Genomic DNA, 26,537 nt, shown 5'->3' with positions numbered 1-26,537 from the left:
CTATATTAACTGAATGTCTCACAACATACTTAATTTTCCTGTCCTAAAAAGATGCAATCTTTTTTGAGAAGTGCTAGAGATGAATGTATCAATATTTAAGCTCTTTCCCAATTATGACTCAATCTGCTCTGAATTTAACCTTTCTTTGCTCGTTTAAGTAAACTTTGCTAAAAGTTTAGAATACTAGTGGCACAAGAATATAACATTCTATTTAATCTACAGAAGAATGGTAAGAGTTCCAGAAAAGCAATCAATCCATATTTAAATGCCCTGCTCTAGACTGTACACAGTACACTGTAGAAATGTATATGGGGTACCTCCCACCTCAACTACCACCATCACCATCACCAACAAACAAGGAAGCGAAGCCACATTCCTATTTTATTCTGTCTGAGTTTTCAAGATATAAATCTAGAAAACCAAGAGGCAGAACATTGTTTCACAGATTGAATGACAGGATAAAGAATCTGTTACTCACAGGTCCCCAATATTTTAAAAAAGACATTCTCTTTAAACTACCTATCATTGAAATACTCTCTTCAGAGAGTTGGAGTTGCTTAATAAAAGGCATCTTTACTGTTCCCTAGATACAGTTACACTGGGAATAAATAAAACCAGTCTAAAGAGAAAACAAATCCCTTGAGGAGGCTAGCTTTTTTAAATTCAAGAGCTCAGACTTTTGAGCGACTGTTACCTTTCCTAATCTAGTCTTCTAAGTACCTACACCGGAAGACTTTGCAAGGGTTCCCAGAAAAGAATGGTTTTACGGGAATCACTTTCCACAGTACTTTCTTTCCTATACTTTATCCATCTAAGAAAGTACTTGTGTTAAGAACAGATTTTTTCTCAACTTACAAAGGAAACACATTCTCTTAACTTATCCTAAATCTTAATAGGAAAGTTTCCTCCTTCTTTAAATGATTAATCAAAGCACCTTAAATCTACAGACTTTCTTTTACTTTGCCATACATGCTTCAGTTAAAAATTAAACATATTAGAAACAGGGTTGGCTTTATTAATTCAGAAATATTGAAAAGTAAGGTAGTGGGAGTAATGATTTATTTAATGATTCTGCATGTATACAGGCCCCAACCACTAACTATCAAAGAAGCAACTGCTTTTCAGAGTTCAATGAGAACAAAGCAAAAACAGTAAGAAATATTAAATAGACAAGCAGCAGGACATTATGGATAAAATGGGGTCTCTGAGTTCAATTCCAAGAAATACCACTTACTAGCTGTGTGTCTTTGGGCAAATTACTAACCTCTCTGTTCTTCATTTATATCATCTGTAAGACGGGGCAATGACTACCTCAAATGGTTGCTGGGAGGATTAAATGTAGTAATATATTTTAAATCTTAGAATGGAATCTGAAATACAGTAAATACTATACAAGTATTCGCTACAATTACTACTGAACTTCAAAAACATGTTTTTGTGTATATTTAAATGAAAACAATTATTTTCAACTATTCTTAATACTTATCCCTAGGGCGAGTCATTAGAAAAAGAACCTTCCACCAATTTGAGCAATATTTTGAGTAATGCCAGTTCCTTTAAAAACAAGTAGAATATTTTCTAGGGCTACCAGTCTTTTTCAAGATACACTGGCTTTCTCTCAAAGTCTATGAGATATTCAATAAAGTACTTTACAACACATTTTATCATAAAATATTTATAATAATTATAATCATTTCATATCTTCTTCTATTTTATACAGTATTTACTTTTTTCTACCTTCTTTCAAAAACAACAACAAAAAATTTACTAGCAGGTAAACCTATTAGCTGGGCTTTCCAGGTGGCTCAGTGGTAAAGAATCTGCCCGCCAATGCAGGAGACATGGGTTCTATCCCTGGGTCAGGAAGAACCCCTGGAGGAGGAAATGGCAACCCACTCTAGTATTCTTCCCTCGGAAATCCCAGGGACAGAGGAGACTAGTGAGCTACAAGTCCATGGAGTCACAAGAGAGTCATATACACCTTAGCAACTAAACAACAACAATAAACCTATTAGTACTTAGTAGTATTTATATATATTTTATAAAATATATAACATACTGTATATATATTTGTATATGTACAAATTTTTACTATGTCTGATGAAATTAATAGAATTATTTCTAATTTTTATGCATGATTCCTATTTAAATACTAAAAAAAAAGACAAATAACAAGAGTTTGATAAACACTATGCATATATTTGGGGCTTTCCTGGTGGCTCAGAAGATAAAGAATCTGCTTTAGATACCTTGGAGAAGGGAATGGCAACCTATCCAGCATTCTTGGCTGGAGAATTCCATGGAGAGAGGAGCCTGGCAAGCTACAGTACATGGGGTCGCGAGTTGGACGTGACTGGAGCAACTAACACTATGCATGTATTTTACCACAGGAATACAATGCTTTTTAAAACAGTCCTTGCTTCACAAATAGCCTGATATTAGGTACATATTACAATGCCTTATTTCAAATTTGGCAATGAGAAACAGCATATTGATTCACTGTCTAGTTTTTATAACTTACTATAAAAAAGAATAACTTTGACGTTTAAACTTGACAGCTTTTAGTAATTTTGGTTTATGAGATATAAGATGAAATTTATTTCTCAGTGGAGTTTATGATACCTCCTGAAACTTTAGGAACACATTTCATTGGATTAAAAATTAAATCAGACTATTTGACAAAGAATAAAATGTGTCTCACTGGTTTGAAAATGAGGACTGCCTTTGCCAATTAGGTTATGTGGAGATACTACCTGTGAGATAAAAGTATGTGATATTATATTGACAACAGTATAATGAAATTTACAGTATTTTGAATAACTGCTACCTCAGTAAAACAAACACCTCTCTAAACCTCAACTTCTCTCTTCTATAAAAGAAATACATGGTATGTCTGCTTCATGTGATGATCAAGTGAGATAATAAAACCTAAAGCTATTTTTAAATTGTAAACTGTTACATGAAATAATAATGTTACCAGCTATCTACAACCTGGAAAACAAACTCAGAAGGTTAAAAAACCTAAAAGAACAATATTGCTTTAATAAAACCCTTCTAATACCATTCCTATCTACCTTACATGAACAAAATTTTCTCAGTAATTATTTGTACAAAAATAAACAACTATAAATTAAGTCTTTCTAAAATTTATCTTATTTTAATAATGAACTATATGCAACCCAGGTACAGAAAGCTATGGTGGGGAGGAGGGAAAGCCATTAACCTCAATGAAAGATGTATTTCCAATGAAAAGGTACTTCCCATTTAAAAAACACCAAAATTCATAATGTTTATTGTTTTCACCAACTAGAAACTCAAAATAACTGTATTGATAGAATAATCAAGAAGAAAAAGTGTTAACGCTTAGACACCTGTCGTTATGGACAATAAAACAAATTTTAAAACTTCAATTACATATATATACATATGTGTATATATATATAGTAGCAGAAAAGCATGATGGAGTGTTAAAAAGTTTCTAGCTTAAGTATATATTTTTACTACATTCAAGAGAGGAGATATGATATTAAGAAAAAGGAAAAATGTAAACATTCTAAATGTTAAAGAAGGGCTCATTTCACTATTTTTTTTAAAGGATGACAGACTTCATCTCAGTGGATACAACGAAAAACACAACATCTTTGTTTTAAAAGTCAATATATGCAGTATACTGAAAATTATGTAACTCCAAGTATTTAAACTTCTGGTGAAAAATTTTAGATGTCGATCTAAAAATGTTCAAGTAGTTCTAGTTTTCTTCAAAAAAATTTTAGGAGGTATGCAAGCAAAAATTTGAAGTCTCCTCTAAAAACCAGTAAAAAATGCTGAGAGAATAACTAAGAAAGGGTATCTCTCAAACTCTGGGGAAAAAAGCACAACCTAAAGGTTGAGAACTATGTTTTATTTGGCGGCCTTTCTGAGGACTTCAAGCCTGGAGGCTGGTATCTCAGACAGCTCTGAGGGGCTGTTCCGAAGGGGTAAGGGAGGAGCCAGGATATAAAGAGGTTTGGGGGACAAAGACCAGGCAGCTGGAACATCAAAAGATCACCATTAGTTGAAAATCAGTTAATGAATGTAGCACTTTTCTACATATGGGAAGATGCACTGAAATCACCCCTTTGATATGCACCGCTGCTATGGAGGGCAGTGTCCAGTTCTTTCCCATTCCGAGTTCCCCCAGGCGCTCCACTGCGGGGTGGCTGCAGCGGTTCAGGGCTAGGGAGCAGGCAGCCCCACTGCGTCTGTCCTGAGTTCCCTCAGGGCTGACTGCTGGCGGGCAGCTACAGTGTCTTGGTGGCTGCCCCATGCTTTGTTATATAGCAGGCAACATTCTTCATTCACAGGAGAAAAAGACTAATCTCTTTGAAGTATCAGTATTTCAGAAGTCGTATCAGACCCACAGCATATCAGACCCACAGCATACCCACAGCATACGGTACACAGCTGTAGCCTGCACAGCTACAAGACGTATCAGGCCCATGAACTACTATGTGCACAACACGCTTGGTGCCAGAACTCACACAGACCTGTGTGGATATTTCAAATCTATCCAAAGGCAAAGAGACCACTCAGTAGCCAATCTTCTATTTCAGAAAACAGAATAAAAGCAGCAATTCAAATGTCTCCAGAATTATCTTTTCTGTTACTTATTCAAGGAGCGTATCTTGGGTAAGATAAGAGCTTAACAGCTGACAAAAACAATAATTCAGCCTCATAGAGACAGCACAAGATAGAAAGGTGAGTGTTAAAGATCTTTCATTCAACTACTCCCTAATTTATAATCTTGAGCAAGTTACCTAATTGCTGTGAATGTCACTTTTCTCATCTGTAAAACCAGGATGTCTGCCTAGTAGAATTGATAAGGGGATTAAAATAAATTAGCGGGGGCAATGTAAAGGGCCAAAACAAGCAAGATATGTAATATCTGGAAGGCAGCCATCAATGGTTAGGAAATACACCACTCATTTAGTTAGGGCTCCTACCTACCCTTAAATTTCTTCTACTCATGGTAAGTAAAACTCTCATAATAGTCCCTCACTTTGAAGGTAAATGCTGTAATAACTAGATTCTATTCCTAATACGCTTACTGGCTTGTTGGGAACCAATGGATGCCCTCTGGTGCTGCAGTTGGCTTTTCTTAAAAAAAAAAAAAAGAATAAGAAAATCTATAATGTACAGTCCAGTCAAATGATAGAAAAGCCTCTGCTGACCACGGGAACACTTAGCAGATAAGAGCAGTGAGACAAGTCGAAGGATTTATGTTGCTTTTTCCAGGTTTCAAAACATAAGAGGGTTCTTCAGACTCAAGGTGAGGAGTTGGCATTACATAGTGATGCAGTGCCTAAAACGTTACTAAATGATTGTGATGGGAACACAAAGCACACATCCCTAAAAACAGTTCTAGCTCATCAAATGAGAAATGTAGTGTTTCAACCTGAAACATCAACAGATTTGGAATTTTAGCCAGACAGAAAACAATCAAGAATACTGCCAAAAGGAAAGGCAGTGTGGGGAAACAGGGTTAAAAGAATACCTGTCACCTAACACGTGCAAACTATTAATCGAGCAAACAAATAAACCATATTGTTTGTCAACAAGGCAAGAGTGTGGCTTACAATTTCATTTTCATCCTCTCATTCTCAAAACTGGGTCAAAAGCTACTTTCTATTAATTATACTGACAAGCAAAGAAGTCATCAAAGAGGATATGTAAATTCACTAAATAAGGAAATCTTGGGTGTTTCATCCTAGAAGAAACAACAATAATCTTTAAAAAAAAAAAAAAAGGAAATGAAATGGTCCATAATAGAGGGATGATTAGTAAATTATAATATACTGACACAATGAATTAGTCATCACGACTACAAAACTGTACAGACATATATAGAGAACTGCATAATTTAAAAAATGTAAAAGCAAAATACAAAATATTATGTAAACTGATTACAATTATATAAAATACATAACAGACTTAACAAAATTCTACAACATATATAAAATCATAAACAGAGGCTAGAATATATTAAAACAATCATCTGAATAGAAACTATAAATTAGTTTTTTCATATTTTCTATAAATTATGGTTATTGAGTTTGACTTTTTAAAATCAGCTATTTGAATTAGCATGTATATATATGTACGGTTTGTACTATACCTAGTATAACACATTTCTCAAATACCTTTCTGATGCAATAGCTCTGACGGCTGTGTAACCGAGGCCACAGGCTCCACTGGACGATTTGCAGCAGGAGGCATTCTAGTTGACGAGGCTCCTGACACAACAGTGGATACTACTGGGCTGGACTTGGGAGGCTGAACATTTTGCATTACAGAACAGGACAAGGAATCTGCAACTGAAGACAAGAAACTGTTTCATCCACAGCAATAAGCTTGAAATACATTAAAATACCAACAAAACACAGTTTATCCGAAGTTCTTGTAGAAACTTCAGTAGCATCACGTTTATCTAGTATGTCTGTACCTAGGAAATAACAGGTCCAAAGAAATGATTTTCCAAAAAATGAAAAAGTTACTCACTAAATGTTTTAATAACCTTTAACGGCAATTTTCTTAAAACATTCCACAAGCTTCCAAACCTTGTTAAACAAAATGAACCCCAACGATCTTTACTAAAGATCACTATCATTAATATGAATTATTGCACTATGCAGTGGTACCTCAGATGATAGAGGCGGTTTGCTTCAACAGTAATGTGATTTGTGAATTATACAGATGTTTCCAGTACTAGCTCAGATCCCATTTTGTACTGAAAACTGCCACATCGCACTTGTTGTCTCTAGTCAGATGCCCTGTCTCACAGGTAGCTAAGTAAGGTTCTGAGATTAACATTAGGTTGGACTTCTGGAGCAAAGTGCATGTGATTTATAGTCGGTCTCTGTGACAGCTCAAATTGCCCGACCTACAAGATCATCTTCAGCCAATCAAGAGATAATGGAAAAACCTATGATGACAACCTAGGTGTTCACTGGTAGATGAATGGACTTTAAAAATGTGGTGGATCTAGATATATACACATGGAGGTATGTATGTGTATGCATATATACGTGTGTGTGTATATACACACATATAGTGCATGAATGGATACAGAAAATATGGAAATAAAGAAAATACACACACATACACTGGAATATCATTCAACCATAAAAATGTAGGAAATGCTGCCATGTGACAACACGAATGGACCCTGAGGTTATCATGCTAATTGAGGTTAAGTCAGAAAAATAGAAATAGTGTATGGTCTAATTTATATATGAAATCTAAAAAAGCCAAACTCACAGAGTTTTGGTTACCAGAAGCAGGGAGATGAGGGAAATAGGGAGATATTGGTCAAAGGGTACAAACTCTGTTAGGAGTGGGTTCTAGAGCTCTAATGTACAGTATGGTGACTATACTTAAAAACACTGTTATAATATACTTGAAAGTTATTAAGACTGTATACCTTAAATGTTCTCACCAAATACACAAAAAAGGCAATTATGAGAGGTGACTAACCCTACTATGGTAGTCATTTTGCAATAAATTTGTATATTATTATGCAGCACATCTTAAACTTACACAACCAGTATACACACACACACAGACAGGTACGTATGAAAACAGTAAATATACTAATTTTACCTTTGCTCATATGAGAAACTAAAACACATATTTTTTATGTGTTTAGAAATATAGAAAAAATATAGAAATATAGAAAATATAGAAAATATTTGCCTCTGGTAATGATGATCTAAGTAATTAGGACTAAACCTTCTAAGGAAGATAATGTTAAAAACTGTATTTAAAAAGATTCTTAAAATCATCAAAAATCTAACATGACATAAACTAATCTCTGGGGAAAAATCTGTAAGAAATTGAAAACTCAAGAGAAATAAGCCCAACACTCAGAGCTGCTTTCACCCTGTGGATATCTATTGCAAACCAGATCTGTTCTTGGTGGCCCTGCAGAGTGTGGAAAATAAGACATCTCCCACAGCACACCCCAGATAGGGCACCTGATACGGCACCCCATATCTTCACTTTTAGAATAGTATCTGAAGGGTTGTAACTTCAGGACCAGAATAAATCAGGAAACCAAGCCTTACAAAAGCCAGCAGCTTTGATTCTGAACATCTCAACAGTCCACTACATCTAGGGCCTTACACTGGGATGAATGTGATCACAAGCTGGTAGTTCTTGGAGGAAACTGGCAGAAGGAAATATAAATCCTCTCTGGAGAATGATTCCATCACCCTAGGCCTCTAGATGGTCCCACAAGTAATTTTTCAGAAACAAAATTCCAAGCACCAAGTCAAAGATAAGTAGTTCAGGTGTGTACAGGACCCTCTGTTCTCCAGTCTCCAGCTTGATACATGGCATCATCCTGCTTCAGTTCAGTTCAGTTCAGTCGCTCAGTCGTGTTTGACTCTTTCCGACCCCATGAATTGCAGCACGCCAGGCCTCTCTGTCCATCACCAACTCCCGGAGTCTACCCAAACCCATGTCCATCGAGTCAGTGATGCCATCCAACCATCTCATCCTCTGTCGTCCCCTTCTCCTCCTGCCCCCAATCCTATCCAGCATCAGGGTCTTTTCCAATGAGTCAACTCTTCGATTGAGGTGGCCAAAGTATTGGAGTTTCAGCTTCAGCATCAGTCCTTCCAATGAACACCCAGGATTGATCGCCTTTAGGAAGGATTGATTGGATCTCCTTGCAGTCCAAGGGACTCTCAAGAGTCTTCTCCAACACCACAGTTCAAAAGCATCAATTCTGTGGTGCGCAGCTTTCTTCACCGTCCAACTCTCACATCCATAAATGACCACTGGAAAAACCATAGCCTTGACTAGACGGACCTCTGTTGGCAAAGTAATGTCTCTGCTTTTAAATATGCTATCTAGGTTCGCCATAACCTTCCTTCCAAGGAGTAAGCGTCTTTTAATTTCATGGCTGCAATCACCATCAGCAGTGATTTTGGAGCCCAAAAAAATAAAGTCTGACACTGTTTCCCCATCTATTTCCCATGAAGTGATGGGACCAGATGCCATGATCTTAGTTTTCTGAATGTTGAGCTTTAAGTCAACTTTTTCACTCTCCTCTTTCACTTTCACCAAGAGGCTCTTTAGTTCTCCTTCACTTTCTTCCATAAGGGTGGTGTCATCTGCATATCTGAGGTTATTGATATTTCTCCCGGCAATCTTCATTCCACCTTGTGTTTCTTCCAGCCCAGCGTTTCTCATGATGGACTCTGCATATAAGTTAAATAAGCAGGGTGACAATATACAGCCTTGATGTACTCCTTTTCCTATTTGGAATCAGTCTGTTGTTCCATGTCCAGTTCTAACTGTTGCTTCCTGACCTGCATACAGGTTTCTCAAGAGACAGGTCAGATGGTCTGGTATTCCCATCTCTTTCAGAATTTTCCACAGTTTATTGTGATCCACACAGTGAAAGGCTTTGGCATAGTCAATAAAGCAGAAATAGATGTTTTTCTGGAACTCTCTTGCTTTTTCGATGATCCAGCGGATATTGGTAATTTGATCTCTGGTTCCTCTACCTTTTCTAAAACCAGCTTGAACATCTGGAAGTTCACGGTTCACGTATTGTTGAAGCCTGGCTTGGAGAATTTTGAGCATTACTTTACTAGCATGTGAGATGAGTGCAATTGTGCAGGAGTCTGAGCATTCTTTGGCATTGCCTTTCTTTGGGATTGGAACGAAAACTGACCTTTTCCAGTCCTGTGGCCACTGCTGAGTTTTCCAAAGTTGATGGCATATCGAGTGCAGCACTTTCACAACATCATCTTTCAGGATTTGAAATAGCTCAACTGGAATTCCATCACCTCCACTAGCTTTGTTTGTAGTGATGCTTCCTAAGGCCCACTTGACTTCACATTCCAGGATGTCTGGCACTAGGTGAGTGATCACACCATCGTGATTATCTGGGTCGTGAAGATCTTTTTTGTACAGTTCTTGTGTGTATTCTTGCCACCTCTTCTTAACATCTTCTGCTTCTGTTAGGTCCATACCATTTCTGTCCTTTATTGAGCCTATCTTTGCAAGAAATGTTCCTTTGGTATCTCTAATTTTCTTGAAGAGATCTCTAGTCTTTCCCAATCTGTTGTTTTCCTGTATTTCTTTGCATTGATCGCTGAAGAAGGCTTTCTTATCTCTCCTTGCTATTCTCTGGAACTCTGCATTCAGATGGGAATATCTTTCCTTTTCTCCTTTGCTTTTCGCTTCTCTTCTCTTCCCAGCTATCTGTAAGGCCTCCTGAGACAGCCATTCTGCTTTTTTGCATTTCTTTTCCATGGGGATTGTCTTGATCCCTGTCTCCTGTACAATGTCACGAACCTCTGTCCATAGTTCATCAGGCACTCTGTCTATCAGATCTAGTCCCTTAAATCTATTTGTCACTTCTACTGTATACTCATAAGGGATTTGATCTAGGTCATACCTGAATGGACTAGTGGTTTTCCCTACTTTCTTCAATTTAAGTCCTCCTGCTTATAGTCCTTCAATATTCTGCCAGTGCTTGAGGGTGAAGACAAAACATCTTATCCTGAAAACTTAATGTGGTCAACCAGGCCCTGAATGATCCCAGCCTCCTCCTGGTCCACGGTTCTCCTCTAGCTTCACAGTCTTTCAGTCCCTTAACTTGCTGTGCTCTCTTCCATTAAAGGGAATTACACGTAATCCCCTTTAGATGTAACAGACTTTTTTCTTTAAAAAAATAATTGATACAAATAAGTCTATGCCTTATATATGTGTATGTAGTTATAAAATCATAATAAAAGAAATACCCATGAACTCAGCATCCAACCGTGGAAAGAAAGCATTTCCAATATTGCTCACGCTCTCGGCGCATTCCTCACAGAGGGCATTCCCTTGCCTCCCTCCCTCCTGTGTTCACCATCCCCTTGCTTTTGTTTTTAAATAGTTTACCACACAAATAAGTACCTCTAAACATTATTTCTGCTTGTTTTTTAACTTTATCACAATAGCATACTACATATATTCTTCCATGAATCCTATATTTCCAGGACTCATTTGTGTTAATGAGGGTAGCTCTATTCAGCAGTCCATTGGAAGGATATACATTATTTATCCATTTAATTACAAATGGACATTGGGGTTCTGATTTTTTCATTTTCACATGCAGTACTACAGGAACACTAAGGAACCTGGCCCTGGTGCATATGTGCAGTTTCTCTGGGCGGAGCTTCTCAATGCGTGTGCCACAGCTCAGAAGTGTGTAGCTGTGCAGCAAGCAGTGAGAATTGCCCTTGGCCCCAGGGGTAGCCTGTGGGAAGTGAGCTCTTTGGCCAAGGGAACAGACTAGTCTCTTTAGCTCAGAATCCCCAAAATGTCATTTCCCACTAGCACTACACATCTAAAACAAGAAGTGGTGTTCTAGGGCCTCCTTATTCAAAGTGTACTCCATAGGATAGCAACACCTTAGTCAGACACTTGATAAAATCCTTAGGCCAGGCCACACTAGCCCTGGTGAATCAAGACCTGCATCTTAACAGGACCCTGGGTAATTCACATGCACAAAGTATGAGAAGAACACTTCTCTAGAGTACACAGAAGTGGGATAGCTGTGTTCTAGAGTATAAGGCAATGTCACCCCACTCCAGTACTCTTGCCTAGAAAATCCCATGGATGGAGGAGCCTGGTAGGCTACAGTCCATGGGGTCGCTACGAGTCGGACACGACTGAGCAACTTCACTTTCACTTTTCCCTTTCATGCACTGGAGAAGGAAATGGCAACCCACTCCAGTATTCTTGCCTGGAGAATCCTAGGGACGGCGGAGCCTGGTGAGCTGCCGTCCATGGGGTCGAACAGAGTCGGACACGACTGAAGCGACTTAGCAGCAGCAGCAGCAGAGTATGGTTACCTTCAATTCCACTAATGCCGAATTTCCCTAAAATATTAACCAATAGATCCTCCGACAGTGTCTAAGATTTTTTTTATTCCACATCCTTGCCATGCCCTGGTATGGTCAGTCTTTCCAAGTTTCATCATCCTGACACTAGGTATAAGTAGTTTTCCCATTCTAAGCTGCTTTTCCCTGATCATGAGACTGAGTATGTTTTCATTTGTGAAATGCCTGTTTGTGATTTTTTCTTGGGTGTGTATTTTTCTTTTCCTTATTGATCTTATGTGTTATTTGTGTAATTTTGGATAAAATACTATAAAATTTTTTTCTCCCAGTTAATGGCAAGTAAAGTTCTTAATTAGAAATTAGTAAAACTCATCATGCTTATTCTTTATGGCTAGCTAACATTGTGTGTAGTGTCCTTAAGAAATTCTTCCCTACCTGAAGGTTCTTCCGTATTTTCTCTGAAAAGTTTTGAAGTTTTGCCTTTCTGCATTTAGATACTTATTTTATCTGTAATTTATTCTATACATGGAAAATTCATTCTTCAGATTGCAGCTCACATGTCAAATATCAAGGAAAACTTCCCTAAGCTCCATGACTAACTGGCCAGATGTACCTAGAATACTCTTCGCCAAGCACCATAAATGTCTGCCTTATGATACTTAAATGACAATAGCAGTTTTACATTTATTTGCATTTATTTGGATAATGTTTGCCTTCCTAAGAAGATTACAACTTTATGAAGTAAGGCATCAAGTCTTTTTAGTTGCTATTTTATCTCCCAGAACTAAAATAAATGCCTGTCACATAGTTGGCTTTCAAATATCTGTCCAAAAAAATGAAGGCAAATTCCACAAGTATTAAAGACCACCAAAAAAAATGCCAGGGAAAAAAACAACAACAAAACTACCCCTTTCATAAAGAGAATGTGACAGATGAAATATGATATATTTAGTGACAGAACACAACTCAAAAATAAACCATTTATCTATTTATTTGTTGGCATTAAGGTAGTTCCTTTGTTAGTTGTTAGCGGCTCCTCAGTAAATGTACATACAACTCTGTTGGAACTAGGGACATTAAATTCTCAACTAACAACACCATTACCCATTCAAGCTGTTCAAACTAGAAAATTTAAGTCAACTTTTATTATTCCTTTGCCTTCATAAACCCTATCAACCAGTTCTTGAAATCATCTCTTGCCACCTGTCTTCTGTCTAAACGAATCCCAACCTATGTTATCATCCCTCATCTAGATAGTTGTAGTTAATTCCTTCCTAGTTAGTCTTCTTGTCTGCAAGTTCTTCCTCTTCCAGTTCACCTACCACACTGCTCACAGAGAAAGATCTAAAACACAAATCTGACAGTGTCACCACTGTGCTTAAAAATTTCTGATGGTTGCTGATTACAGATAGAATCAAGCTTATGTTTTTCCTTCACCCCATCCTTTCCTCTCACCTTCCCAATGCCACAGCCCAGCAGAAACTGGGAAACTGAGATACCAGAAAAGGAATAACCGATAAAACCACATTTTGAAGGAAGTGGTCATAAAGATGGACCTTTCATCTTCTGAGCTTAAAGGAGTAAATATAGAAAATCTTCAGGTGGCAGGTACAAAAGTAAGACAAGATAAGGTTCAAGAGTGTCTATGAAAAACTGACGAGTATGAGGGGGCAAAATTATTATTATCTCACAACTCTGCAATCTCAACACAAGTTCCCGAAGCTAAAATAATTTCTTAACTGTACTATTTGTACCTCCAATGTAGTTTTCTAACTTATTTCTAACTTGAGCTCCTTATCCAGATAGTCACCTCCCAGTATCTACTTGGCTTTTCCTCAGGCACATCATCACCTCAAGATGACAGATATATATTAACATATCAGTGATTACACCTTAGTATCATGTAAGTTGTAGATTTTTACACAAGGATTTTATCAATGTTTATTATTATTATTTTTATGAGTAGATTTTTAAATGTTTCTTTTTTAAAAAAATAAAACTGTACTTGGTAAAACAGCATTAATCAGATAGTACTATTTTACAATATGTCAGCAAGATGTGATCCTTGTTGAACTTGTATTACTCAACCAACTTCACCTCAAACTAGGAAAGAGCTTCTAAACCTTGAGAAATTTACCTATAGCAACAGTTAAAAAAATTTAATGGCCTAATGATACCTTTTAAACACTAGCCAAAATTTCACCCTAAGTTAACTAAACATAGCACTCAAAACATACATCACTATGTTTTTAACAAAAATAATCTAAAATTCTAGTGCTAAATTATATTAATGTGTTTTTTCCATAAAGAGGCAAATGAGATAATGTTTAAATGTCTCTTTTATTCCACATTTCTGAATATGAACTCAACTGCCTAAAAGTAACAGCATGTATCAATCTCTGTATTTTTGATAATCACTTAACTCAGGTTATGCTTTTGGATCTCAATCCTTCATGAATTGCTGAAGTTTACTATATTACCTGAAAATGAAACTAATGTAATCAATAATAAAATGCAATTATTCTTATCAATTACTCAAAGATTGGTTTTCATACAAAACCATGCTTAATATGTAGGATTCTTACTTTTACAATATAATTTAAAAGTGTCCAAAGCAATTAAAGTGCTTGTCTTTCCAGAAAATTACAATCAATATACCTATGGTTCCCAAACCTTGTACTTAGGCACCCAAGTTGCCCTTGCAGCAAACTCACAGTTCCAAGGGATGTTTTAAATTTTCCAAGAGAAAAACAGTAACATCTGTCAGAAAACCTTATGAACTATTAGTACGATGTAGTGTGGGGCACTGGAAAAAAATATTGAGAAACATCAACTGAGGAAGTTTAGGAACTCTGTAATACTGAATTTTAAAGTAAGTTTTAAAAGTAATCTCTTTATTTCTTTTGAAATGGTGACAAGCAATAGGTCATATTAACCTGAGATATATTTAATTTGTCAACTTCTGAACTACAATTAAAAAGTCATTTACCAATCTAAGGGGGGGGAAACCCATTTCTTTAGACATTAACTTCTAAAATTATATTTATTATGGCTTTCATAATATAGTATTACAATTAAAACAATGGAAATACACTCCCTTCTCTTTGCCTAATGGACTAATTACTAGTCATTCAAATAGAAGGTAATTTTGTAATTATCCTTATTCTTTATTCAATATTTTTTTCAATAGTAGGCCCTTGCCGATAGGTATTCTACTTATAAGCCAAGTGGCCCCACATTTTCTGATACTACATCTTAATATAAATTCATTCTATCCGGTCCTATTCCCATCTCAGAAATAAGATAGGAATTACCTGACTTTCTTCTTCTTTTTTGTCATGAAAGTCATAAAGTCCTTAGGTCAGAGGGACCTTAGCTAAGCTGATCTGTAAAAGGATTGCTGAAAGGAAAAAAAAAAACAACAGGATTTCTACGGGACAGAAAGCCCTGGTTCTGAGATGGGTAGACTGAGAGTCAGAAGAAACTGAGCTTCAGGACACATCCTGTTTCTAGTTATCGGGACTATAGGCTTTCCTAGTTTGCAAAACAAAGGGACAGCACTACAATTTGGATCTGTTACTGGATCACTCAAGATCCAGTCAGAAATTCAGATCCCCAAGACTACCCTGGAGATTATTCTATTCTAGCTCAGTAAGTTGGGTTTGAGGGATTCTATGCAAGGGATTCTGGTGCAGAGCCAGGTTTGGGAATTGTGACGGATACTTCAAGTTGACTTACCTAAGACCCAGTCAATGCTGACCCCTTTTTTCAAGCCTGTCTCTACCATGGAGGCTCCAAAGCAAACTATTCATTTTCTGGCCTTCCCTTAAATTAGACATGGTCTTTTAAAACAGCAATGGCAAATGACACGGAAAATGAAGTCTGTCAGTGCCACGAACCCATCGTCTTTCCTCTCCCTTCTTTCTGCTTTTAATTTTGACAGGTATGTAAGTTATCTTGTTTCTATAAACCAACATACTAAGGCTGGCAGAGTGGAAAGAGACAAAAGACAATGAGGACATCTGGATCTGCATCTGCCTAGACTCCTTGTTATGTGAGGGAAAAAAACAACCTTTTCTGTTTCAACCACTATTATTTGCTTGTAACCCAAGGTGTTTCTAAATAGCATAGCACTGAAAGAATAGGTGATCAAATGTATAGCTCAGATCTAATATTCTAAGGGTCTAACTTTAAATAATCTAACTGTCCAGGGAAGGATACTTTTCTACAACATCCTTGACATATGGCTATCTAGACTCTGATATACAATCTAGAGACATCATTCAGAAAACTATCACAGATTTCCAATACTCATTTTTTACATACTGTTTCATTCAGTTCAAGAGCAGGTTTTGTTAAGGTCAAAGTGACAAGATAAATATTTTATACAAACCCCACACTAAATAAACTACATATATATCTTGTGTATATAACTTTTAAACAAATAAATTTAATCATATCTAGGTCTAGGAAGGTGAGAAAAACTAATTACAAGGGTATTCTTCAAGTATTTTTCTCCATCTTCATTGTCCTTCATTCTAACTTATCTATCTGGGGCTGAAAAAACATCAGCTTTAATGTATAGGAAATATGTCTTCTGTGAAAGTTGCAAATAAGGGTTCACCTAACCAGGCCATAATTTTTTCTACAGAGAATGGAGCTATGGCTGGAAGAAAAACTGTCCCAAAGTTGAACTAATATAAAAAAGAAAGTAGCAGCTAACTAAATATATCCTCAAATGGACTTTTCCACTGTGCCCTATTCCGAACTCACATTAAAGACAACTACTGCAGAGGCAAGAAAACTTATCAGTAAACACCAACTGAGATCCTAATCATGGCAAGGAACCATGCTATACAAGGCAGACGGTCAGGTGGCTAACTGTGAACAAATGAAGGGGAAGGGTTCAAGGAGATGCTGCAAAATTTTACAGTAAATAAAAGCAAATAAATAGCAAAAGTAAGCTAATTGCTGATTTTTCTAATGGGCAATGTCATCTATAACCTTCACGCAATAAAAGCGGATTGGAAATGCACTGACTTTCAACCATGCTTTGGTGGACTTTTCATTCAACTTACCGGTATTTGTTGGGTTGCTGGCTGTAGCCAGGGAGGTGTGGTTTCGAATCAGATTGTCTTGGGTTGATGGAAGGCCTGGAGCTGACCAAGAAAAAGTACTGTATCCTGAAAGACTCTGCTGCTGGTGGTACTGTTGTGACGGTGGAGGTGGAAGCGGTGATGGATGGCTGACCGCTGTATTTAGACCAGAAAATGAATTATCTCTAATTGGCCTGACAGTTGGAGCATTCTGTGAGGTAAACATTTGTTGCCCGTATGGATCACCAGCAGGTAGAGAGGGATATGAAATACTAGGATACGCAGCATTAGAAACAGTTGACAAAGCATAGTGACCACAAGTAGAGGGAAATCCCTGAGAAGCAACAGAAGAACTGGCAGAGTACATGGCTGGACTGTTGTAATGATTCACAAAAGAGGAGTACGGCTGGGAGGCACTCGTATGCAAATGTGATGCTGAGGACGAGGCACCTTGGAAAGATCCCGGAGTGGATCCCACAACATGAGGGGCAGGAGGAACCCTGCCATACATCTGCTGTGCTCCTGGTTGCTGGCTGGCTGTGTTAGGAGTCACCACATTCTGGGTTGGTACCGTATAGAGACCAGAGTAGTAATCACCACTCTGGCTATCCAATGGCAATGAGGTCATTTTCCCAGGTCCTTGAGAGTAATGTCCTGAGGGAACAATATAGTTTTGAGGAGGCAATCCATACTCAGATGGAATTTGCATTTGATTCTGTGCTGGACCTGAAAAAGAAAAGCAAGTATTGACAGGAATTAGTAAGAAGGCAACTAATTTTTAAGCATAGTTCCCATCTAAATGTTGCCCTAATTTACTTCATAATCCCAAACTGTTACAAGAGGTTATAATCTAACAGACCTGCCGTGGTAGTCAGCCTCCAAGATGGTGCCCAGTTACCTCCATGATATACCTCCATGATATACCTCCATGATATAGCCTCACACGATATACCAGGATTGGACTGTGTGACCAGCAACATACAACAGAGGTAATGATGTCACTCCTAAGACCTGTCCTATCTCAGGCACTGGCACTCTTAGATCTCTCAGTGTGGAAGATCAAAGCTGCCAAATTGTGAAGAGCTCTCTGGAGAAACCCATATAGTGAGGAATCGCATTCTCCTGACCAACAGCCAGAGAGAAACTGAAGTCTGCCCACAACCTCAAGAGTGGGTCTGGAAGCAGACTCTTCACACCAAGTAATAGAGTCTTAAAGATAACCAGAGCCCCAGCTGACAGCCTGACTACAATCTCATGCTTGAGACCCTAATCCAGAACCTCCCAGCTAAACTGCTTCATGTCCCTCAGAAACTATGAGATTAGTACTTGTTGTTTTAAGTTGGTAAGTTTTAGGCTATTTTGTCATATAGTAACAGATAACAATATACCTACCACAGACAAAGTTCAAACCTTTCTTACTGCCCCCCTTTTTTTTTAAATTATAAAACTAACAATATACCTACTATTAAAAAAATTCAAACAATGAAGAACATAAAGTGAAAAGTACAAGTTCCCTTCTTTCCCTGGTAGCTGAAATCCTACTTCCCAGATGTAGTTTAGTTAATGGTTTCTTGTGTATTCTTTGGATACCTATATGTACAATATCTGTAATATATATATAAACATATATACATATATTTAACCACAAAGACCATACTACAGTTCGGCAAGGATATCCTTCTGTATTAGCATATATAAATCTTTATTATTCTCCTAAAATAATCTAATAATATTTCATTGTAGAAACATAACATTATTTACCAAATCCCCATGATGAATATTTATTCCAGGGAGTGATCTAATTTATGAGGTCAACCTCTGTGATGAATCTGCAGGATAAGTTCCTAGAATTGAAACTGGAGGTTCAAAGGGTTTAGGGGCAATTAAAATTGACCATTATTGCCAAATATCTCCAAAAATGTCTATCAATTTGTACCTCTCATCAATGATACTTTAGAATGCCTCATCTTCCCAACACTGAGTACCATTTTAATCTCTGCCAATCTAATAAGAGAGAAACATTTTAGGTTGCAGTGCTAAACTATGAGTGATGCTGAGAGTCCTTACAAATGTTTCTTAGCCACTTGGGTATCTTTGTTACCTACCCTTTCCCCACAAGATCGTGTGTCCTTCAATATCATTTACATTAAGCAATTTAACCATGTTATTATTCTGTGTTGCCTGTATTTCCTTCAGGTTACTTAACTTTGTTCACATTGTCTCTTGCTATAGTTTCTCAATTATCATGTAGTAAAATCTTTCATGCTTGATAAAATTTTAATTTATACTTCATAGAGCCTCCCCTACTCCAATATAAAACCACCCATGTTTTCCTCTAGTGCTTTTAATACTTTCATTTTTACATATTTATTTTTGATCACTATAGAATGTATTTATTTTATCGGTATCATTAAAGTTACCATAACTTAATATTAATTTCATTAACAGTCTAAACATTACACTTTGTGCCACTCACTGTTCTAATGTTTTACATATATTCACTCTTTATTCCTCCTCATAACCACCTGAAATAAAGAGTATCATTATAACTATAATAAGATAAATGAAACAAAATTTAAGTTAATAAAGTCACATACTTAGAAAGTAATAGAGCTGGGATGTGATTCAGATAATCTGGCTCAAGTCCATGCTTTTAAACAATGATGTGCTGGCCCTTGCTACACTAAAATCCTACTAGCTTTCTTCAGCCCAGAAGGTCAATTATCTCAAACAATGGAATTCTAGTTTTGGTTCCAAGGGCAAAATTGAATTATCCTAGAATCTAATTTGCTTGTCTTTTGGAATGAAATAGGTATCTGTACCTTACCTCAAATGAAAAGTGAAAGTAAAAGTCGCTTGGTCATGTCTGACTCTGTGACCCCATGGACCATAGCCTGCCAGGCTCCTCTTTCCATGGAATTCTCCAGGCAAGAATACTGGAATCCCTTCTCTAGCGGATCTTCCCAACCCAGGGTTCAAACCCAGGTCTCCCACATTGCAGGTGGATTTTTTACTGTCTGAGCTACCAGGGAAGCCCAAATGAAAGGATAATCAAATATATATATATATACATATATATATATATATGTACACACACACACAGATAAGATATATGTATATAAATTTCAAGCTGCTTCAAGTTCACTGACACAAAAAGTGTCACTGTATTCCTCGCCATAATAATGTATAAAATAGAAAATATGTATTTATAAAAGATACATGAATAATTTCCTTATTCTATTTTCAATTCCTAGTAAATAATCTTTAGTATTTAGTCATTTAAATACATTCTCCAAAGATAACAAAAAATAATGTCCACACTTCTGTAATTCCAAGTATACAAGGAACCAAAACTCAGGTAACACTATTTCACAAGGTATATAATTTACTTTTCTTACAGGATATTTCACACGATCATAGTTCACTTAAAAGAATTTATTTATGCAAAAGGAAACAAGTCTTAACACAAATCTTTCATTAACATGCCTTAAAAAAAAAAAGTGTAAAATGTTCTTCTCCTCTTACTAAAATAGATCTTAAAAAATTGTTTTGTCACTCTTCATTATAGCCCCAGAAAACTCAACAATGTACACATTTATTAATCAAGAGATCAGATAAATCTGTTTAAATATCTACTCACTCTATGATTTGATTTGGCTTATCTATGCTAAATGATCTCTGAAAACAGGACAATAACCATCATTTTGTCCAAGCTATTCAAATGCCCTTCTTCTAAAAATAACAAGAATGTTGGAACTGGTAAAATTTATCAGAAGTAAATTACCCACCCAAAAAAGTCTATTTACTTTTCAATCCATCAAGGAATAGGAAGGTACTTACTTTGGAGAGAGGGTGCAAAGGTAAGAATAGCTAATTTTATGTCAATGCATACCATTCCTTATCAAAATCTAAATGATCCAAGAGTACCCTCCCCAAAAATTCTAGTATAATTTAACCAAAATAATATGTGAATTAACTCCTTTGAAAGTAAAATAATTTTCTGAATGTTTAAAATCAATTTTTTAAAACCTGCACTAAAAAAAAAATAAAGATCAGTTTAAATTGAAAGAAAATGCTAGGACAAGAAAATAATTTTTAAAATTTTGTCTTACTGTGACCTAACAAGGTGTACATTTTCTACAGCTTTAAAATGTACTAGATAATTCTTAACTTTGTCTTGGGGTATATTAATAGTGAATGCTTAGTTGCTCAGTCGTGTCTGACTCTTTGAGACTCCATGGACTGTAGCCCGCCAGGCTCTTCTGTCCATGGGATTCTCCAGGTAAGAATACTGGAGGGGACTGTCATTTCCTACTCCAGGGGATCATCCCGACCCATGGACAGAACCTGGGTTTCCTACACTGCAGGCAGATTCTTTACCATCTGAGCCAACAGGGAAGCCCAGGGTATACAAATATTAAAGTTATATTTATTCTGTATAAACTAAAAAATGAGCCTGGCAAAGATCACAAATGCACCCATTCTCTTTAAAAAAAAAAAAGACACTCTCTAAATTATGGGAATTTTACTAGTATTAGCATTTTCATTTACTTATATTCCCGATAATTGCCTCAGCAACCGTGGCTGTTTTAAAACATGGTCACCAAACTCGTTGACACTCTGCTGATTAAAGGGTAGGATCTGTCTACTCCTCCTGAATTTGAGCAGGCTTGTAACAGCTTTCACCAATAAAGAATGGCAGAAGCAAAGCTGTGTGAATTCCCAGACTCTGTCAGACAATTGAGCATCTGTATTGTTTGATGGGATTATTTGCATGTGGATCCCTAAGCAACTCCATAAGAAGCCCATTTACTCCACAGCTGCCATGGTCTGAGGATGCCAAACCACACAGAGTGGTCACTGCTAGGCACTCTGGTTTGAAGTACAAGTCTGAAATATTCTAGTCTAAGTGCCAGATGTGTAAATAAATGAGCCTTCAAGATCATCCTAATCTCCAACCATCAAAATCACCTTTCCATCTTCCCAGCTCTGGCCCTAGGCATCCTAGAGCAGAGAAAAGCCATCTCTGCCTTGCCCTGTTCAAATTCTTAGCTCAACACAATCTGTGAGCATAATGGTTGTTTAATTCCTAAGTTCTGTTGTAATTTATTATGTAGTAATAGCAACTAGAATAGCAATTACTATTTTTAAAAATTCAGGATTCAGATTCTAAAGCCAAAATACTATTTACAACAGTACACACAAAAAGCAGTACTTAAAATACAAATCTAATGAAATATGTGAAGAATCTGTATGCAGAAAACTACAAAACACTGACGAAAAATCAAGGACTTAAATAAATGGAATGATATACCATTTTTGTGGAAAGGAAGGCTTGACATTAAGATGTAAATTATCTTAATTCTGATCTTTAGATTCAATACAATCTCAACAAAAACACATGAAGGCTTTTTTTTTTTAAATAGATACCAACAAGATGACTCTAAAATTTCTAAGGAAAGGCAAGGTACTAAAATAGAAAAAAAAAAAATAGCTTTGAAGAAGAATAGCAGATTGTTAGTTCCTTGTTTAAAGCTTTCTAACGGTTTCTCTTGCCATCAAGAATAAATTCAAATTTTCTAATATGGCCTGTAAGATAGTGGGAGACAGGATAACCCCTCCCTCAACCCACGTCCATGTCCTAATCCCTAGAACCAGTGAAAATGTTAGGTTACATGGCAGAGGGGTGGTAACATTACAGATAGCATTAGGGCTGTTAGTGGACCTTCGAAGAGGGAATATATAATCCAGGTAAGCTCCACATAATCATGAGAGTCCTTAAAAGTGGAAGAGGGAAGCAGAAGGGAGTCAGAAGGAGATGTGACTACAGAAGACTCCTCTGAGAGAGCCAATGTTGCTGGCTCTGAAGTTGGAAAGAGTGGCCAAGAGCCAAGGAATGTGCACAGCCTCTGGAAGCTGGAAAAGGCAAAGAAACGGATTCTCTCCTAGAGCCTCTGGAAGTGAATGCAGCCCTAATGACACCTGGATTTTAGCCCAGTTAGACTTCCAGCCTACAGAAGATGAATTCATGTTGTTTTAAGCCACCAGTTTATGGTAATTTGTTACAGCAGCAAAGGTAAAACCAATGCAGACGTTTTATGATCTGACCCCTGCCCTGCTTGTGTGTGTGCTTGCGCTCAGTTGCTAAGCTGGGTCCGACTCTGTGACCCCATGGTCTGTAGCGCGCCAGGCTCCTCTGTCCATGGGATTCCCCAGGTAAGAATACTGGAGGGGGCAGCCATTTCCTTCTCCAGGGCATCTTCCCCAACCAGGGATCGAACCTGTGTCTCCGGCATCAGCAGGCAGATTCTTTACCACTGAGCCACTGGGGAAACCTCTACCACTCACAGCTCACTACTCCTCCTTTTCACAATGATTTCCTAAAGGTATACCTTAATATACTGCAAATCCTCACATGAGTTTGCCAAACTTTGATTCATAAAATGTATTAAAAGCTCTGCTACAACTAGGAATGCCTCGTGTTATGATGAAGTGACAGAGAATGCTGAGCTGTAAAGAGATATGACTTGCCACAAGAAAAGGAAAAGAGCCATGGCACAATATCAGGTAAGGTTGCATGCTAGAGCTTTGCGTCAAAAGGCCATCAAAGAGGTTGACTAGGGCAGAATATTGTTAAGTTGCCTTATAAAGATTTCTGAAGAGGATCACGTTAATATATTTTTCCTAGAGCTTGCTCTTTTAAAATACATGTGTTCTAAGTTCCACTCCTTCAAGAATGTCACCAAAAACTTTAGCACTCAAGTAGCCATGAATGAAAAGGCTGAAAATCTCTATTCCACATACACTCACTCTTACCACAGAGAGTTCTCAAGTCATGCTTGTTCACTTCCGATTGTTCATACAGGCTCTTCCTTCTACCTGGAACCTTCGAGGTCCCCTTCTACCGCTTCACCTAACCAACTCTTACTCATCCTTCAGCTCTCAGCTCTTCCTCTAGAAAACATTCTATAATTCTACAAGTCCATGCCCGCTTAATGTCGTACTACAGTATATTGGACCTCTGTGACAATGCTTTCCACGTGGAACTGTAACTAAGTGTACACTCTATAGGTCAAAAACCTGGGCCTAATTTGCTCTCAGCTCTATCATATCCTTAAGGCTTAGGATAGTGACTGGCTCATAGATTCCACTGTTGTGTTTTGAAGAAAAAAAATAAGCCCAGTAAATAATCATCAAATATTTCTTTATCAGGCATTTATCTCATCACAATTATCAACAACCACATGATATTTAAGGGCTTCCCTGGTGGCTCAGTGGTAAAGAATCCGCCTGCCAATGCAGGAGACTTAAGAGATGCAGGTTCAATATCAAGGTCCCCTGGAGAAGGAAATGGCAACCCACTCTAGTATTCTTGCCTGGGAAATCTCATGGACAGAGGAGCCTGGTGGGCTATGGTCCACGAGGTCCCAAAGAGTCAGACATGACTGAGTGACAGTATGCATGCACACGCATGATATTTAAAGAGAAAGAATTCAAAACTTGATACTTACACTCTACTACCAGAACAAATTACAAGTCTGAATATTTTTTTCTCTGCCATTCTACATTTTTTATTCTTTAGCAGTTCAAGTATAAGAACATTCGAAACAAAAGGAAAGTAAAAATCTACTGCATTTCATTGCATCTAAAGTGTTTTGACGTTGCCGCTTTTTTTCCTTCGTACTAGATGTATGAGTTTCCTAGTAGAAGTGTAATAAATTACTACAAATTTAGTGGCTTAAAATAGTACAAATTTAGTACTTTACAGTTTGGAAGTCAGAAGTCCAAAATCAGTTTCATTGGGCTAATGTTAAGGTGTCATGGGCAAAGCTGGTTCTTTCTGAAGCCTGAGGAGAGAATCCATTTCCTTACCTTGTTCAGCTTCTAATGGTCACCTGCATTCCTTGGCTTGTGGCCCCTTCCCTCCATTTTCAAAGTACATCATTCTAACCTCTGCTCCTACGGTCTTGTTACTTTCTCTGTAGGCTGACTCCCCCAGTTTCCAATAAGGATGGCTGCAAGTATATCAGGCCCACCCAGATCTAGGATAATCTCCTCAGCTCTAATCACAGCTTCAAAGGTTTTAGCTGGTCAGCCTGACTGATATTATCATACACAAGGGAGATATAGCCTCTGATTTTCTATAAGCACCCTTGCTATACTTATTGAGAGAAAATTATCACAAAATCTACCCAAAGGATAGATAGATCTCCCTCAGTGACATAATTTCCTTCCTAAGATCAGATTCTCACCAAAGAAAAATGGATTCTATTCCTGCTTTATGCAAACTCGATATGAAAATCAAAATTTACACAGCAAGTATTTTATGGAACATCTAGTCACTATACCAAAAAAAATCACAGGCTCTTAAATGTTTCCTCATTCCCCTCATTTCATAGAGAAGCAACATTTTGAATATAAAAATGTTTGCTTCATTAGTCTTTTCCTGAATTGAAAAGACTGAATTAATTCAGGAAAAATTGAATTCCTGAATCAAATTCATGAAATTTAAAAAATTTCAACACTTAAAAAAAATTTATTCTTATTGTTTATTTTTTGGTCATGCCACACAACATGCAGGATCTTAGCTTCCCAACCAGGAATCGAACCTGTGTCCCCTGCAGAGGAAGTACAGAGTACTAACCACTGGATGGTCAGGGAATTCCAGAATCTCAACTTTTTTAAAAAGGCAGATTAAAAAGTTTTCATTATCTTCTAATGAACATCTAGGTCAGCAAACTACAAGCTTCTCTGTCCTACTGAAATACAATTCATACTAATTTGGAAAAGTAATTACATTACTAAAAATTTATTTCATTCATCACTGAAATAATTCAATAGTCAGCCTGTATGTACTTTAACAATCATCTTTATTAAAACATTGCTGAGCCAGTTGGTGAACAGTCACAGTCCTGATCCTCCTTCCCTATTACATCCCACACCATGTTGTTCTGTTGCCCTAGACCCACTCACGATCCAGCAACTAAAGGAGTAATGCCAGGCTCATTACAGTCTGACAGAATTCTGCTCCAGGTCAAGGCTGGGATCTATTCCATGGTCAGTACGGTAAGTACTAATTAACACATATTTTGAATATAAAGTATCAATAATATTGCTAAAATACATTTTTTAATGAGCATAAAATGTATACAGACACATACACTTCTAAAAAGTCTGCAATTAAAATCCTAGTGATTTTAAAAATGGGGAATCTGGATCACATCTGATTACCCTGGATTATTCTTCTTGATGGAAGGCTAACAGCTACAAAGGTAACTGTTCTAGACAGAGCCTATGGAACCATTTAGATGAAATCTCACTGCACTAAGTATAGATTTTTCCTGCCACTCCATCAGTTGTCCTCCTGGATGCCACCATAATGAGTGCTAAGAGTGAAGGGGCAAAAAGAAAACCAATATTGGTTGAAAACCTACTACATGCCAGGTACTCTGCTTTTCTATCCATAATCTTATACAATTCTCATAAAATCCTGTTAAGTATCACTATCATCACTTTACAAACAAACAAGGACGTGAAAGGTTATTAATTCATATAATTT

At 37.1% G+C, this 26,537-nt stretch overlaps 1 protein-coding gene across 7 annotated transcripts in view; it reads right to left on the bottom strand.

Annotated features, from left to right (window-relative positions):
- SEC24B (SEC24 homolog B, COPII component) overlaps nt 1-26,537 on the bottom strand; it is a 78,865-nt gene that overhangs the window by 47,055 nt on the left and 5,273 nt on the right. For 5 of the 7 annotated variants that reach the window (XM_081557113.1, XM_081557208.1, XM_081557353.1 and 2 more), the window contains exons 2-3: nt 16,961-17,704; nt 6,180-6,353 (exon numbers count right to left, since the gene is read on the bottom strand). In XM_081557113.1, coding sequence (XP_081413239.1) covers nt 6,180-6,353; nt 16,961-17,704 — 918 coding nt within the window. The remainder of the gene's footprint in view (nt 1-6,179; nt 6,354-16,960; nt 17,705-26,537) is intronic. The other 2 variants (XM_081557295.1, XM_081557539.1) reach the window with 1 other exon arrangement.

This window comes from Giraffa tippelskirchi, chromosome 1 (genome assembly GCF_054371585.1).
Source record: "Giraffa tippelskirchi isolate mGirTip1 chromosome 1, T2T-mGirTip1v1.2.pri, whole genome shotgun sequence".
Lineage (NCBI taxonomy): Eukaryota > Metazoa > Chordata > Mammalia > Artiodactyla > Giraffidae > Giraffa > Giraffa tippelskirchi.
This window is presented reverse-complemented; position numbering and strand designations above follow the sequence as displayed.